Raw genomic sequence first — 13475 nt, forward strand, 5'->3', positions numbered from 1 at the left:
CCCAACTTCAGCCTATACTACAAAGCTACAGTCATCAAGACAGTATGGTATTGGCACAAAAACAGAAATATAGATAAATGGAACAAAATAGAAATCCCAGAGATAAATCCACACAGCTATAGATCCTTATCTTTAACAAAAGAGGCAAAAATATACAATGGAAAAAAGGCAATCTCTGCAACAAGCGGTGACAGGAAAACTGAACTGGTCAATTGCATGCAAAAGAATGAAATTGCAACTCTTTGTAATACCATACACAAGAATGAACTCAAAGTAGATTAAAGACCTAAATTTAAGGCCAGAAACTATAAACTCTTAGAGGAAAACATAGACAGAATACCTTCTGACATAAATTGCAACAAGATCCTCAATGACCCACCTTCCAGAGTAATGAAAATAAAAACAAAAATAAGCAACTGGACCTAATTTAAATCAAAAGCTTCCAGTGGTTTTAAAATCTCTATTTGTTTTCTTTATGATCTTTATTATCTTCTTCCTTCTGCTTACTTTACATTTGTTTGTTCTTTTTCTAATTCTTCTGGGTGGTGGGTTAGGTTGTTTATTTACGACTTTTATCATTGTTTTAGAAAGGCTTGTATCACTATAAACATCCCTCTAAGAACTACTTTTGCTGCATCCCATTGATTCTGTATGACTGTGTCTTCATTGCCATTTGTCTCAAGGTATTTTTAAGTTTGCTCTTGGATTTTATCACTGACTCACTTTTAAAAAACATTTTCGGATACCTTTTATTTACTAAAATGTGCATATTTTCAGGGGGAGGGACCAGTACATTAGAAACTTCAGCAAAGCCTTATCTATGTATTTATACATATCTACTGGCCTCCCTAGAGGAGATTTTCCCAGTGGTTATATATGGTTGTGAGAGATGGATTGTAAAGAAGACAAGATGCCAAAGAATTGATGTCTTTGAACTGTGGTGCTGGAGAAGACTTATGAAAGTCTCTTGGACAGCAAGGAGATCAAACCAGTCAGTCTTGAGAAATCAACCCTGAATATTCACTGGAAGGACTTATGCTGAAGCTTAAGCTCCAGTATTTTGGTCATCTGACATGAACAGACAATTGATTGGGAAAGTCCCTGATACTGGGACAGATTGAAGTACAAAAAGGTGTCAGAGGAAGAGATGGCTGGATGGCATCACCAGTGCAATGAACATGAACTTGGGCAAACTCTGGGAGATAGTGAGGGACAGGGAGGCCTGGTGTGCTGCAGTCCATGTAGTCACAATAAGTTGGATGTGACTGGGTGACTGAACAACAACAACAATGGCCTCCCTGATTCAGCCAGAGGTTTTTACATACATGCAAAGATATTATTCCTGGCTTAATAGCATTCATGTATTTGTTTTGTCTAATGTACCTCCTTCTAAAAGAAATTGAAGCGCTCTCTATATAATAATGTGTGTGCATGTGTGTGTGTGTGTGTGTGTGTGTGTGTGTGTGTGTGTGTATGGCTTTAATTATTATCTGTATGATGGAATCTCAAATTTATCCAATTCAAATCTCTCCTTTGGGCTCTAAACTATAGACTCCCAAGTATCCAAACAGGATGTTGGGAAATTCTCAGAGATAAATTGATACAATTCATCCAGTACAAATCTAAAGATTACATGTCTGTATTATTACATCAATATTATATGTTATTTTAAAATAAAACTCTGATGTACATTCTTTCTTACTATAATGCAAAAAGCCAATAAGAATTATTTCATAATTATCTCCAGTTCCTCAGTTAGAGAATTCATTTCCTTAACAATTTTTATTTCTTTAGTGTTATAAATGTATTTAAAAAGTAACATTAAATCTAGTAAAAGAACATGAATTATAAAAGTATTTTAAGGTACTTATTTTTGATCATATACTTTTGTTTTTAGATTAATAATAACTAAAATATACTTCTTCACTGTATTTTGCAAATGTGCATCATTGTAAATAAAGCTGATATGTGGAAATAGGAATTTATATGTAATACATGTTAATATATAAATATTTTATTTACAGAAGGATTATTTACTTTGAAAGTAACTCATAATAATCAAATTGCAAATGAAAGTTTTCCAATATATTAAAAAATGCTTTTTATTTGATTATATTAAAGTAGACAATGACACAGAAAAATGGAAAAATATACCATGTTCTTGGATTGGAAGAGTCAATATTGTTAAAATGACTATATTACCCAAAGCAATCTACAGATTACATGAAGTCCCTATCAAATTACAATGACATTATTCACAAAAATTAAAAAAAATCTTAAAATTTGTATGGTAACATAAAAGATCCTGAATAGCTAAAGCAATCTTGAAAAAGGAAAACGTCTGGAAGAAACAGGCTCCCTGACTTCAGACTATACTACAAAACTATAGTCTTCAAAATAGTATGCTACTGGCACAAAACAGAAATGTAGATTAATGGAACAGGGTAGAAAGCCCGTAAATAAACCCGCACACACTATGGTCAATCTATAACAAATGAGGCAAATTATACAATGAAGGAACCTACAGCTACATGTAAAACAAATGAACTTAGAACATTTTTTAACACCATACCCAAAAATAAACCTAAAATGTATTAAAGATTAATATAAAACTATAAAACTCTTAGAGGAAAACAGGCAGAACACTCTTTGACAAAATTGCAGTGATGTCTCTTCTGAGCTGCCTCCTAGAATAATGGAAATAAAAACAAAAATAAACAAATGGGCCTAATTAAACTCAATAGCTTTTGCACAGCAAAGTGAAAGTGAAAGTGAAATCGCTCAGTCATGTCCAACTCTTTGTGAGCCCATGGACTGTAGCCTACCAGACTCCTCCCTCCATGGGATTCTCCAGGCAAGTGTACTGGAGTGGGTTGCCATTTCCTTCTCCAGGGGATCTTCCCGACCCAGGGATAGAACCCAGGTATCCTGCATTCCAGGCAGATGCTTTAACCTCTGAGCCACCAGGGAAGCCCTTTGCACAGCAAAGGAAACCATAAAAAATGAAAAACAACCCACAGAATGGGAGAAAATATTTGCAATGATATTACCAAAGGGATTAATCTCCAAAATCTACAATGAAGCTCAAGATTTAAAAAAAAAAAAAAAGGGCAGAAAACCTAACTAGAAATTGCTATAAAGAAAATATAAATGGCCAAGAGTCACATGTAAAAATGCTCAACCTTGCTAATAATTAGAGAAAATCAAAATTATAATGAGGTATCACTTCATACCTGTTGGAATGGCTATCATCAAAATATCAGCAAAAAATAAACATTAAATAATCTCCAATTAAAATAAATAAATTTATATTTAAAAAAAGAAGGTATAGAGAAAAGAGAACCTTTCTACAATGTTGAAAGGAATGTAAATTGGTAGGGCCACTATAGAGAACAATATGGGGAGGTTCCTTAGAGATGGAGCTGCAATGTGGTCCAGAGGCAAAACTCCTGGGCGTATATCCAGAGTAAAACATGGTTCAAAAAGATACATACACCCCCACCCCCAATGTTCATTGCAATGCTGTTTACAATAGCCAAGATATGGAAACAACCTAAATATCCATTAACAGAGGAATGATAAAAGAAATGGTAGTACATATATACAATGGAATATTGCTCAACCATTAAAAAGAATGAGATAATGTCATTGGCAGCAACATGGATGGACCTGGAGATTATCATACTCAGTTCAGTTCAGTTCAGTTGCTCAGTCGTGTCCGACTCTTTGTGACCTCATGGACTGCAGCACGCCAGGCCTCCCTTTCCATCGCCAACTCCCAGAGTTTACTCAAACTCATGTCCATTGAGTCAGTGATGCCATCCAACCATCTCATCCTCTATCGTCCCCTTCTCCTGGCTCCAATCTTTCCCAACATCAAGGTCTTTTCAAATGAGTCAGTTCTTCGCATCAGGTGGCCAAAATATTGGAGTTTCCACTTCACCGTCAGTCCTTCCCATGAATATTCAAGACTGATTTCTTTTAGGATGGACTGGTTGGATCTCCTTGCAGTCCAAGGGACTCTCAAGAGTCCTCTCCAACACCACAGTTCAAAAGCATCAATTCTTTAATGCTCAGCTTTCTTTATAGTCCAACTCTCACATCCATACATGACTACTGGAAAAACCATAGCTTTGACTAGACGGACTTTGTTGACAAAGTGAAGCTAAGTGAAACAAGTCAGGTGAAGACACATATAATATGATAGTATTTATATGCAGAATCTTAAAACATGATACAAATAAATTTATTTACAAAACAGAACAGATTCACAGATTTAGAGAATGAATTTATGGTTACTGGGGAAAGAATTGGGAGGAGGGATAGACTGAGAGGTTGGGATTGACATGTATATACTATAACCAAGAAAGACCTACTGTATAGCACATGGGATGCTGCTCAATATTCTGTAATAAATGGGAAAAGAATTAGAAAATGAATAGATATATATATACATATATCTACATATATATATATATAACTGAATCACTTTGCTGTACACCTGAATTTAACACAGTATTGCTAATCCACTATGCTCCAATATAAAATAGAAATTTAAAAATCTACCACAAAATAATTAACAATCTCTATCAATAAACTTAAATAAATATATTTTAATCCTCTGATTAATGCTTCAATTTTAAAAATCTATTTTGGAGATATAATTTAAAAACATGGGTATATATACACAAAAATATCACTGCAATGCTATCAAATAAAAATTTAAAAATTTTTCCATGGTAAGAGAAATATAAAGTAAACTAAGATCATTACTGTATTATACAATAATTTGTAAAAGCTAAATACACATATAAAGAATATAGAAAGAAATGAGAAATTCTAAAAGTTTAGAGAAAATACAGAATAGAAAATTGTGTGCATGTATGTGTGTAGTCTCATTGAGGAAAACTGCAAAATTTTCTACAAAATTACTATGAATAAAAATTGTTAAAACAGCCCTTGGGTGGAATACAGGCGACTTTTATTTCCTTACTTATAAGATTCACTGATTTTTTAATAACATGTTGTTTAGTTTCCATGTAATCTTTTTTTTTTCTTATTTCTTTTCTGTGGTGGGTTTCCAGTTTCATGCCATTGTGATCTGAAAAGATAGCTGAAATATTTTCCATATTCTTAAATTTGTTGAGAATCATCTTGTGTCCCTGTATGTGGTCAGTCCTAGAGACTGTTCCATGTGCACTTGGAAAGAATGTGTATTCTGTGTTTTTTTGTTTTTTAAATGTAATACCCTATATATATCAAGAAGACTTAACTGTTCTATTGTATCATTTAATTTCTCTGTTGTGTTATTAATCTTCTGTTTATAAAATCTGTCCACTGATGTGAGTTGGGTGTTAAAATCTGGCACTTAGTTATGTCTGGCTCTTTGCAACCCAATGGACTGTAGACAGCTTGGCTCCTCTGTCCATGGAATTTCCTAGGCAAAATCACTGGAGTGGGTTGCCCTTTTCTACTCCAGGGAATCTTCCCAACCCAGAGATTGAACCCATATCTCTTGAGTCTCTGGCATTGGCAGGCAGATTCTCTACCACTGCACCACCTTTATACTGTTAGTGTTTGTTTTATGTATTTGGATGCAAAATGATTCAGTTATACCCCTAAAATGTGCATATTTGTTGATGAGTGTAATACACTCTTCTTGCATTTATTCTTTTATAATATTATTTTGTATTTTTCTTTATGGTCTTTGTTTAAAGTCTATTTTTTTTCTCGTATGAGTACTGTTACACCCACTTTCCTCTAATTTCCATTTGAATGAAATGTCTTTTTCATCTTCTCACTTTCAGCCTATGTCTGTCATTTGCACTGAATATTCTCTTCTAGGCAGCTAGATTCGTGTGTGTGTTTTTAATCCAATCTTCCACTCTGTCTTTTGATTGGAGCATTTAAGCCATTGCCTTAAGGTAATTATCAATAGATATGTATTTATTGCCATTTTAAACCTAATTTTCCCATTGATTCTGTGTTTCTTTGTTGATTTCTTCTTTGTTCCTTTCTTTTTCTTTTTGTTCTTCCTTTTTTTGTTTGATTAGTTCCTTTTGTATTAATTATGCTTGTGTTCTCTGTTTTTTGGTTTTTGTGAAACTATTGTATGTTTGTGATTATCTTGTTTTTCAAGTATGTTAACATTTTTCTATATCTAACTGCTTTAGACTGACTTTCTTATAGGCTCTAATGCATTGTAAAAATATCTGCATTTTGCTATTCTCCTTCTTCACACTTTTTGACTTTGTTGTCCTCTTTTACATCTTCATATTTACCCTTTTGCTGTTCACTGCTTTCACAAAAAATTTTTTATTTTATTTATTTATTTTTTTAATCTGTATACTGGTTTACTTAAGTAATTTCCTTTTCAATTCTCATTTTCTCTTTTCTATGGATTCTTATTTCTTATCTATTTTGGAAATATCTTTCAATATTTCCTTTATGATAAGGTTCATTTTAGTTTAGTTCTTTTAGTTTTTCCTGTCTCAGAAATTCTTTATCTCTCCTTCTATTCTAAGTGATAATCTTTCTGGAAAGGGTATCTTATGTTGCAGATTTTTCTCTTTCAAGATTGTGAATGTATCTTGCTACTCCCTTTTGGCCTGCAATATTCTTATAGGGAAACCAGCTGATTGCCTTAAGGAGATTTCCTTGCAATCAAATTTTATTTTTCTCTCCTTTTCTTCAGCATCCTCTCTTTACATTTAACTTTTGCTTCCCTGGTGGCTCAGACAGAAGAATCTGCTTGCAATTCAGGAGACCTGGGTTTGACCCCTGGGTTGGGAAGATCTCCTGGAGAAGGGAATGGCAACCCACTCCAGTATTCTTGCCTGGAGATTTCCATGGACAGAATAACCCAGTGGGCTACCATCTATGGGGTTGCAAAGAATTGGAAATGATTGAGCAACTAACACTTTGACTTTCTTTCTTTGCCACTTTATAGTATGTCTGGTGTAAGTCTGCTTGGGTTCATATTGTCTGGGAATCACTATTCTTCCTGTATCTGAATATCTGTTTCCTTTTTTTTTTCTTTTTTCTTTTTGCTTCCCTGGCAATCCACTCCAGTACTATTGCCTGGAAAATCCCATGGACAGAGGAGCATGGTAGGCTACAGTCCATGGGGTCGCAAAGAGTCAGACATGACTGAGCAACTTCATTTCACTTCACTTCACTTCAGTAGTTCAGCTGGTAAAGAATCTGCCTGCAATGTGGTAGACCTGGGTTCACTCCTGGAGTTGGGATGATCCCCTGGAGAAGGGAAAGGCTACCCACTCCAGTATTCTGGCCTGGAGAATCCCGTGGACTGTATACTTCATGGGGTCACAAAGAGTTAGACATGACTGAGCGACTTTCACTTCACTTCACTTCTTTAGGTTTGGAAAGTTTTCAGTCATAATTTCTTCAAGTATATTTTTTGATCTCCTTTACTTTTACTTCTTTTGTTGGAATTTATTCATCACTTATACATTTTGTATTATTCAATCTGCTATTCATTATTTCTAGCTCAGCTTTTGCCTCAGCAAATGACATTTCTAATTTTTCCTGGTTTTTTATAGTTTCTGGTTTCTTTATATAATAATCTGAATTTTTACTGATAGCCTTTCATTGTCTCCTTTTTGCACTCTGTGTCTATCAGGCTGAAGAGGTCTGTTTCACTGTTTGTTCTTTTAGGTGAGTTTTCTTGGTCTTTTAGCTGGGAGTTGTTCCTCTACTTCCTTTTATCTATGTTTCTCTTACTTTGTGAGTTTAGGAGAAACAATTATCTACCATGGTCTTAGAAGGCTATTTGATGTGGTAGCATCCGTGTGTAGCCTGAATGGCTTTGATATTGTTGATGCCAATGCTGTTCTTAGTATGGATGACTGCTGCTTCTTTCTTCAGTGTGTCCTGGCTTTTATCCGCTTGATATGCAGTGTGACTTGTCTTACGGTGATCAGAACCTGCCCTGCATGTTAAGCAGTGCCTCCTCTTTACCCTGTGGCTGCCACAGCCATATCAGGGGTAGGGTCTGCACCTTAGTTGTTGGAGTAGGAACCCCTCATCTGTTTCTGAGCTGCACTGTGAAGTAGGTGGTATTGCAGTGCTCCCACTGGGAGAGGAGCCACCAAGTATTCCTCCACCAGAGCTGTCCATCAGGGACTGCACTCCATTGTGTCATCTGTCACCCATTGTGCAGGGTCATACAGTACACTGTTTCGGCACTGCTCTCAGCACTGCCTCAACCATGGAAAAGCTGACAATTTGCTCTAGTGTCCTTCAGGCATTGTGTTTTTACAAGGCAACCAGTGTGGATCCGCTGGATAAGTGACTGATATATTTTAGTAGATGAGACAGAGGGAGCTGTGGGCAAGGAAATCCCAAGCTTCTGCCTTGTACATCCAGATAGATAATGGTGCAACTTACTCAGAAAAGGAATATAGCAGGAGGAATACATTTTCAGATGAGTGAAAGTGAAAGTCAGTCAGTGGTGTCCGACTCTTTGCAACCCCATGGACTATAGAGTCCACGGAATTCTGCAGGCCAGAATAATGGAGTGGATAGCCTTTCCATTCTCCAGGGGATCTTCCCAATCCAGAGATCAAACCCAGGGCTTCCACACTGCAGGCAAATTCTTCACCAGCAGAGCCACAAGAAGCTGAAGTTCTATGAAGACCTACAAGAACTTCTGGAACTAACACTCAATAAGAAAATGTCCTTTTCATCATAGGGGACTGGAATGCAAAAGTAGGAAGTCAAGAGATACCTGAAGTAATGGGCAAGTCTGGCCTTGGAATACAAAATGAAGCAGGGCAAAGGCTAATAGAGTTTGGCCAAGAGAAAGCACTGATCATAGCAAACACCCTCTTCCAACAACACGAGAGACGACTCTACACATGGACACCACCAGATGGTCAATACCAAAATAATATTGATTATATTCTTTTCAGCTGAAAATGGAGAGTCAACATTGCAAAATTCAGACTTAAACAGAAAAAAGTAGGGAAAACCACTAGATGATTCAGGTATGACCTAAGTCAAATCCCTTACAATTATACAGTGGAAATGACAAGTAGGTTCAAGGGATTTCATCTGATAGACAGAGTGCCTAAAGAATTATGGATGGCGGTTCATAACATTGTACAGGAGGCGGTGATCAAGACCATTTCCAAGAAAAAAAAATGAGAAAAGGCAAAATGGTTGTCTGAGGAGGCCTTACAAATAGCTGAGAAAAGAAAGCAAAGGAAAAAAGGAAAGATATACCCATGTGAAATGCAGAGTTCCAAAGAATAGCAAGGAGAGATAAGAAAGCCTTCTTTGTGACCAATGTAAAGAAATAGAGGAAAACAGAGTGAGAAAGAATAGAGATCTCTTCAAGAACATTAGAGATACTAAGGAAACATTTCACACAAAGATGGGCACAATTAAGGACAGAAATGGTATCAATCTAACAGGTAGAAGATACTAGAACAGATGGCAAGAATGCACAGAGGAACTATACAAAAGGGATCTTAATGACCTGGATAGCCACAGTGGTGTGATAATTCACCTAGAGCCAGACATCCTGGAATGCAAAATCATGTGGGCCTTAGGAAGCATCAGTACAAACAAAGCTACTGGAGGTGATGTAATTGTAGTCGAGATATTTCAAATCCTAAAAGATGATGCTGTGAAAGTGCTGCACTTAAAATGTCAGCAAATTTAGAAAACTCAGCAGTGGCCACATGACTGGAAAAGGTCAGTTTTCATCCCAATCCCAAAGAAAGGCAATGCCAAAGAATGTTCAAACTACCACACAATTGCACTCATCTCACATGCTAGTACAGTAATGCTCAAAATTCTCTAAGCAAAGCTTCAACAGTATGTGAAGCGAGAACTTCAAGATGTTCAAGCTGGATTTAGAAAAGACAGAGGAACCAGAGATCAAATTGCCAGCATCTGTTGGATCATAGAAAAAGCAAGAACACTCCAGGAAAACATCTGCTTTATTGACTATGCCAAAGCCTTTGACTGTGTGGATCACAACAAACTGTGGAACATTCTTAAAGAGATGAGAATACCAGACCACCTTACCTGCCAGCTGACAAATCTATATGTAGGTCAAGAAGCAACAGTTAGAACTGTACATGGAACAACAGTCTGGTTCCAAATTGAGAAAGGAGTACATCAAGGCTGTATATTGTCACCCTGCTTATTTAACTTATATGCAGAGTTCAGTTCAGTTCAGTCGCTCCGTTGTGTCCAACTCTTTGTGACCCCATGAATCGCAGCACGCCAGGCCTCCCTGTCCATCACCATTTCCTGGAGTTCACTCAGACTCACGTCCTTTGAGTCCGTGATGCCATCCAGCCATCTCATCCTCAGTCGTCCCCTTCTCCTCCTGTCCCCAATCCCTCCCAGCATCAGAGTCTTTCCCAATGAGTCAACTCTTTGCATGAGGTGGCCAAAGTACTGGAGCTTCAGCTTTAGCATTATTCCTTCCAAAGAAATCCCCAGGTTGATCTCCTTCAGAATGGACTGGTTGGATCTCCTTGCAGTCCAAGGGACTCTCAAGAGCCTTCTCCAACACCACAGTTCAAAAGCATCAATTCTTCAGTGCTCAGCCTTCTTCGCAGTCCAACTCACATCCATACATGACCACAGGAAAAACCATAGCCTTGACTAGACGGACCTTAGTCGGCAAAGTAATGTCGTTGCTTTTGCAGAGTACATCATGGTAATGCTGGGCTGGATGAAGCACAAGCTGGAAGCACAAGGAGAAATATCAGTAACCTAGGTTATGCAGATGACACCACCTTTATGGCAGAAAGCAAAGAAAAATTAAAGAGCCTCTTGATAAAAGTAAAAGAGAAGAGTGAGAAAGCTGGCTTAAAACTCAACATTCAAAAAACTAAGATCATGGCATCCAGTCGCATCACTTCATGGCAAATAGATCGGGAAACAATGGAAACAGTGGCAGACTTTATTTTCTTGGGCTCCAAAATCACTGCAGATAGTGACTGGAGCCATGAAATTGAAAGAAGCTTGCTCCTTGGAAGAAAAGCTATGACCAACCTAGACAGCATATTAAGAAGCAGAGACATTACTTTGCAGACAAAGATCCGTCTAGTCAAAACTATGCTTTTTTCCAGTAGTCATGTATGGATGTGAGAGTTGGACTATAAAGATAGCTGAGCACCAAAGAATTGATGCTTTTGAGCTGTGTGTTGGAGAAGACTCTTGAGAGTCACTTGGACTGCAAGGAGATCCAACCAGTCTATCCTAAAGGAAATCAGTCCTGAATATTCTTTGGAAGTACTGATGCTGAGGCTGAAGCTGCAATATTTTGGTCATGCGATGCGAAGAATTGACTCATTTAAAAAGATGCTGATACTGGGAAAGATTGAAAGCAGGAGGAGAAGGGGACAACAGAGGATGAGATGATTGAATGGCATCACCGATTCAATGGACATGAGTTAAGCAAGCTCTGGGAGTTGGTGATGGACAGGGAAGTCTGGCATGCTGTAGTCCATGGGATTGCAAAGAGTTGGACACAACTGAGCCACTGAACTAACTAATTAGTAGAGTTTGAAGTGCTTATAGGACAACTACATGTAATGAGTTTTTGCATTAAGTTCAGGAATTTAGCAGAAAGACATTGACTGGAACAGATTGTAATATATCAGCTTCATGACAGTAAATAGATCAAAGTGGGACTCCATGAAATTGTTCAGAAAAAGTCTTATGGGCCTCCTTTGAACTTCTATCCACATTTTGCTTCCAAATATAATTATTAATGATATTTTTCTTTTATACTTTGATTTTACCTTTTGAGATTAATGGTCTCATTTTCTTATTCTATAGATAACTGATATAAATGCATGCCCTTTATAAGTAATAGTAATAGATATAAGGTTTGTGGTTTTTTTTTTCCTTTTCACAGGAATTCACATTGCAAAATATGACAGTACTAGCAGTTCAAGACTTGTCTTTGAATTTATATGAGGGGCAAATCACTGTCCTTCTTGGTCCTAATGGAGCAGGGAAGACTACTACCTTATCTGTCCTCACAGGTAAAGATTCATGGTTATTTTGACACACAGATACTGTGGATTAAGCTTTGAAGCTTTTGTGTACTCTTCTTGACATTGACATTGTTATTTAAATGATACATATGGCTGTTTATTAATCTGCTTTCTTTATAAAGTGTAAAATCACTTATTATTGAGCTTAAAAATCAATGTTTATTTTTGTTTCTCAGGTACATCCCACTTCTCACTTTTTAGTGCACCATCCTCATTGGTCAATGCAAAGACTAGAGAGCCTTTCTACTTTCACTTACCTATACCTTTAAATTTCCTTTTACATTACTTTCTTCTGTTCCCCTGTTCCCTTCATAGGAAACCATCCTAATTTGTTCGATGTACATTGTTTCATTGTATAATGTGTATTATATGTTCTTATGAATATACTTTTATATTTAATAAGAAAATTTCTACTCACATCCAAGTTGAAAGATTTTTAGTGACCACCCTTACACCCACTGACTAGATTTTACCATTTTACCATTTTATATATTTGTCACAGATCTATTGATTCCATTTTTAGGCATCTGAAAATTAATTTTAGACATTAAGATGCTTCCTGATAAATAATTTAGAATGCATATCATTAACTAGAATTTTTCTTTTGGAATAAAATTTTAATTAAAAAATGCTTAAATTTTAAGTATTCATTTGCTGCATTTTGACATATGCATACTTCTGAATAATCCTGTTGCCTATTAAGATAGATGACTTCACTATTATCCCAGAAAGTGTTCTCATTACTCAAGTGATTCAGTAAATTACAGATGAGGCAAAACTTTACTCATATCATTAGTATACATTAATATGCCACATATTTGGGTAAAAACTAAGAATGCAGTGTTGAGCAGAAAGTCTTTCCCTTCAAAGATCTTATAGTTGAGCAAGGATTTGATAAGTAAATAGGAATTTTATAACATCTCGAGAAGTAAAAAATAAAGCTTGAGTGTTGGGTGTTGTCCTGTCACCTTGATGTAATACTGCGGGCAAGGTCTATGAGCAAAGGGGAAATAAAATCTAATTTGAGATTGGTACAAGGTGTAATGAATCATAAAAGAAAGGGGAGATGCATATTCTAAGAATATTCAGGGCCAGGAAGTAAGAAAATAGGGAATATTATATGGCTAGAGAACAGATAGAGAATAGGAATGACCAAAATGATACCAGAGTGTCAAGTGAAAGATTGGAGCAAGGATGAATTTCCCAGTTTAGGTCAACTATAAGTAGCCTTATCTTTGAGGAAAGAAATGACGTAAAACAACAATTCTTTGTTAGCTTCTATCTTTGAAATACTTCTGAAACTTAGTTAAAGCTCTTAATCATTACTTCCTAATTAATTCCACATAATTATTAGTGAATATTGTTATTGTTGTCTTCAGTATAATATCAACTGCCACTTATTAAATATTTTTATATATTTCATCTTAG

The 13475-nt window shown here is 36.3% G+C and overlaps 1 protein-coding gene across 1 annotated transcript in view; it reads left to right on the forward strand.

The window, feature by feature from the left end:
* The window catches only part of LOC138428860 (phospholipid-transporting ATPase ABCA3-like), a 248510-nt gene that overhangs the window by 105010 nt on the left and 130025 nt on the right, over nt 1–13475 (forward strand). The window contains exon 9 of the mRNA XM_069569793.1: nt 11906–12035. Within this exon, the coding sequence (XP_069425894.1) occupies nt 11906–12035 (130 nt within the window). The remainder of the gene's footprint in view (nt 1–11905; nt 12036–13475) is intronic.

Source organism: Ovis canadensis, chromosome 24, assembly GCF_042477335.2.
Source record: "Ovis canadensis isolate MfBH-ARS-UI-01 breed Bighorn chromosome 24, ARS-UI_OviCan_v2, whole genome shotgun sequence".
Lineage (NCBI taxonomy): Eukaryota > Metazoa > Chordata > Mammalia > Artiodactyla > Bovidae > Ovis > Ovis canadensis.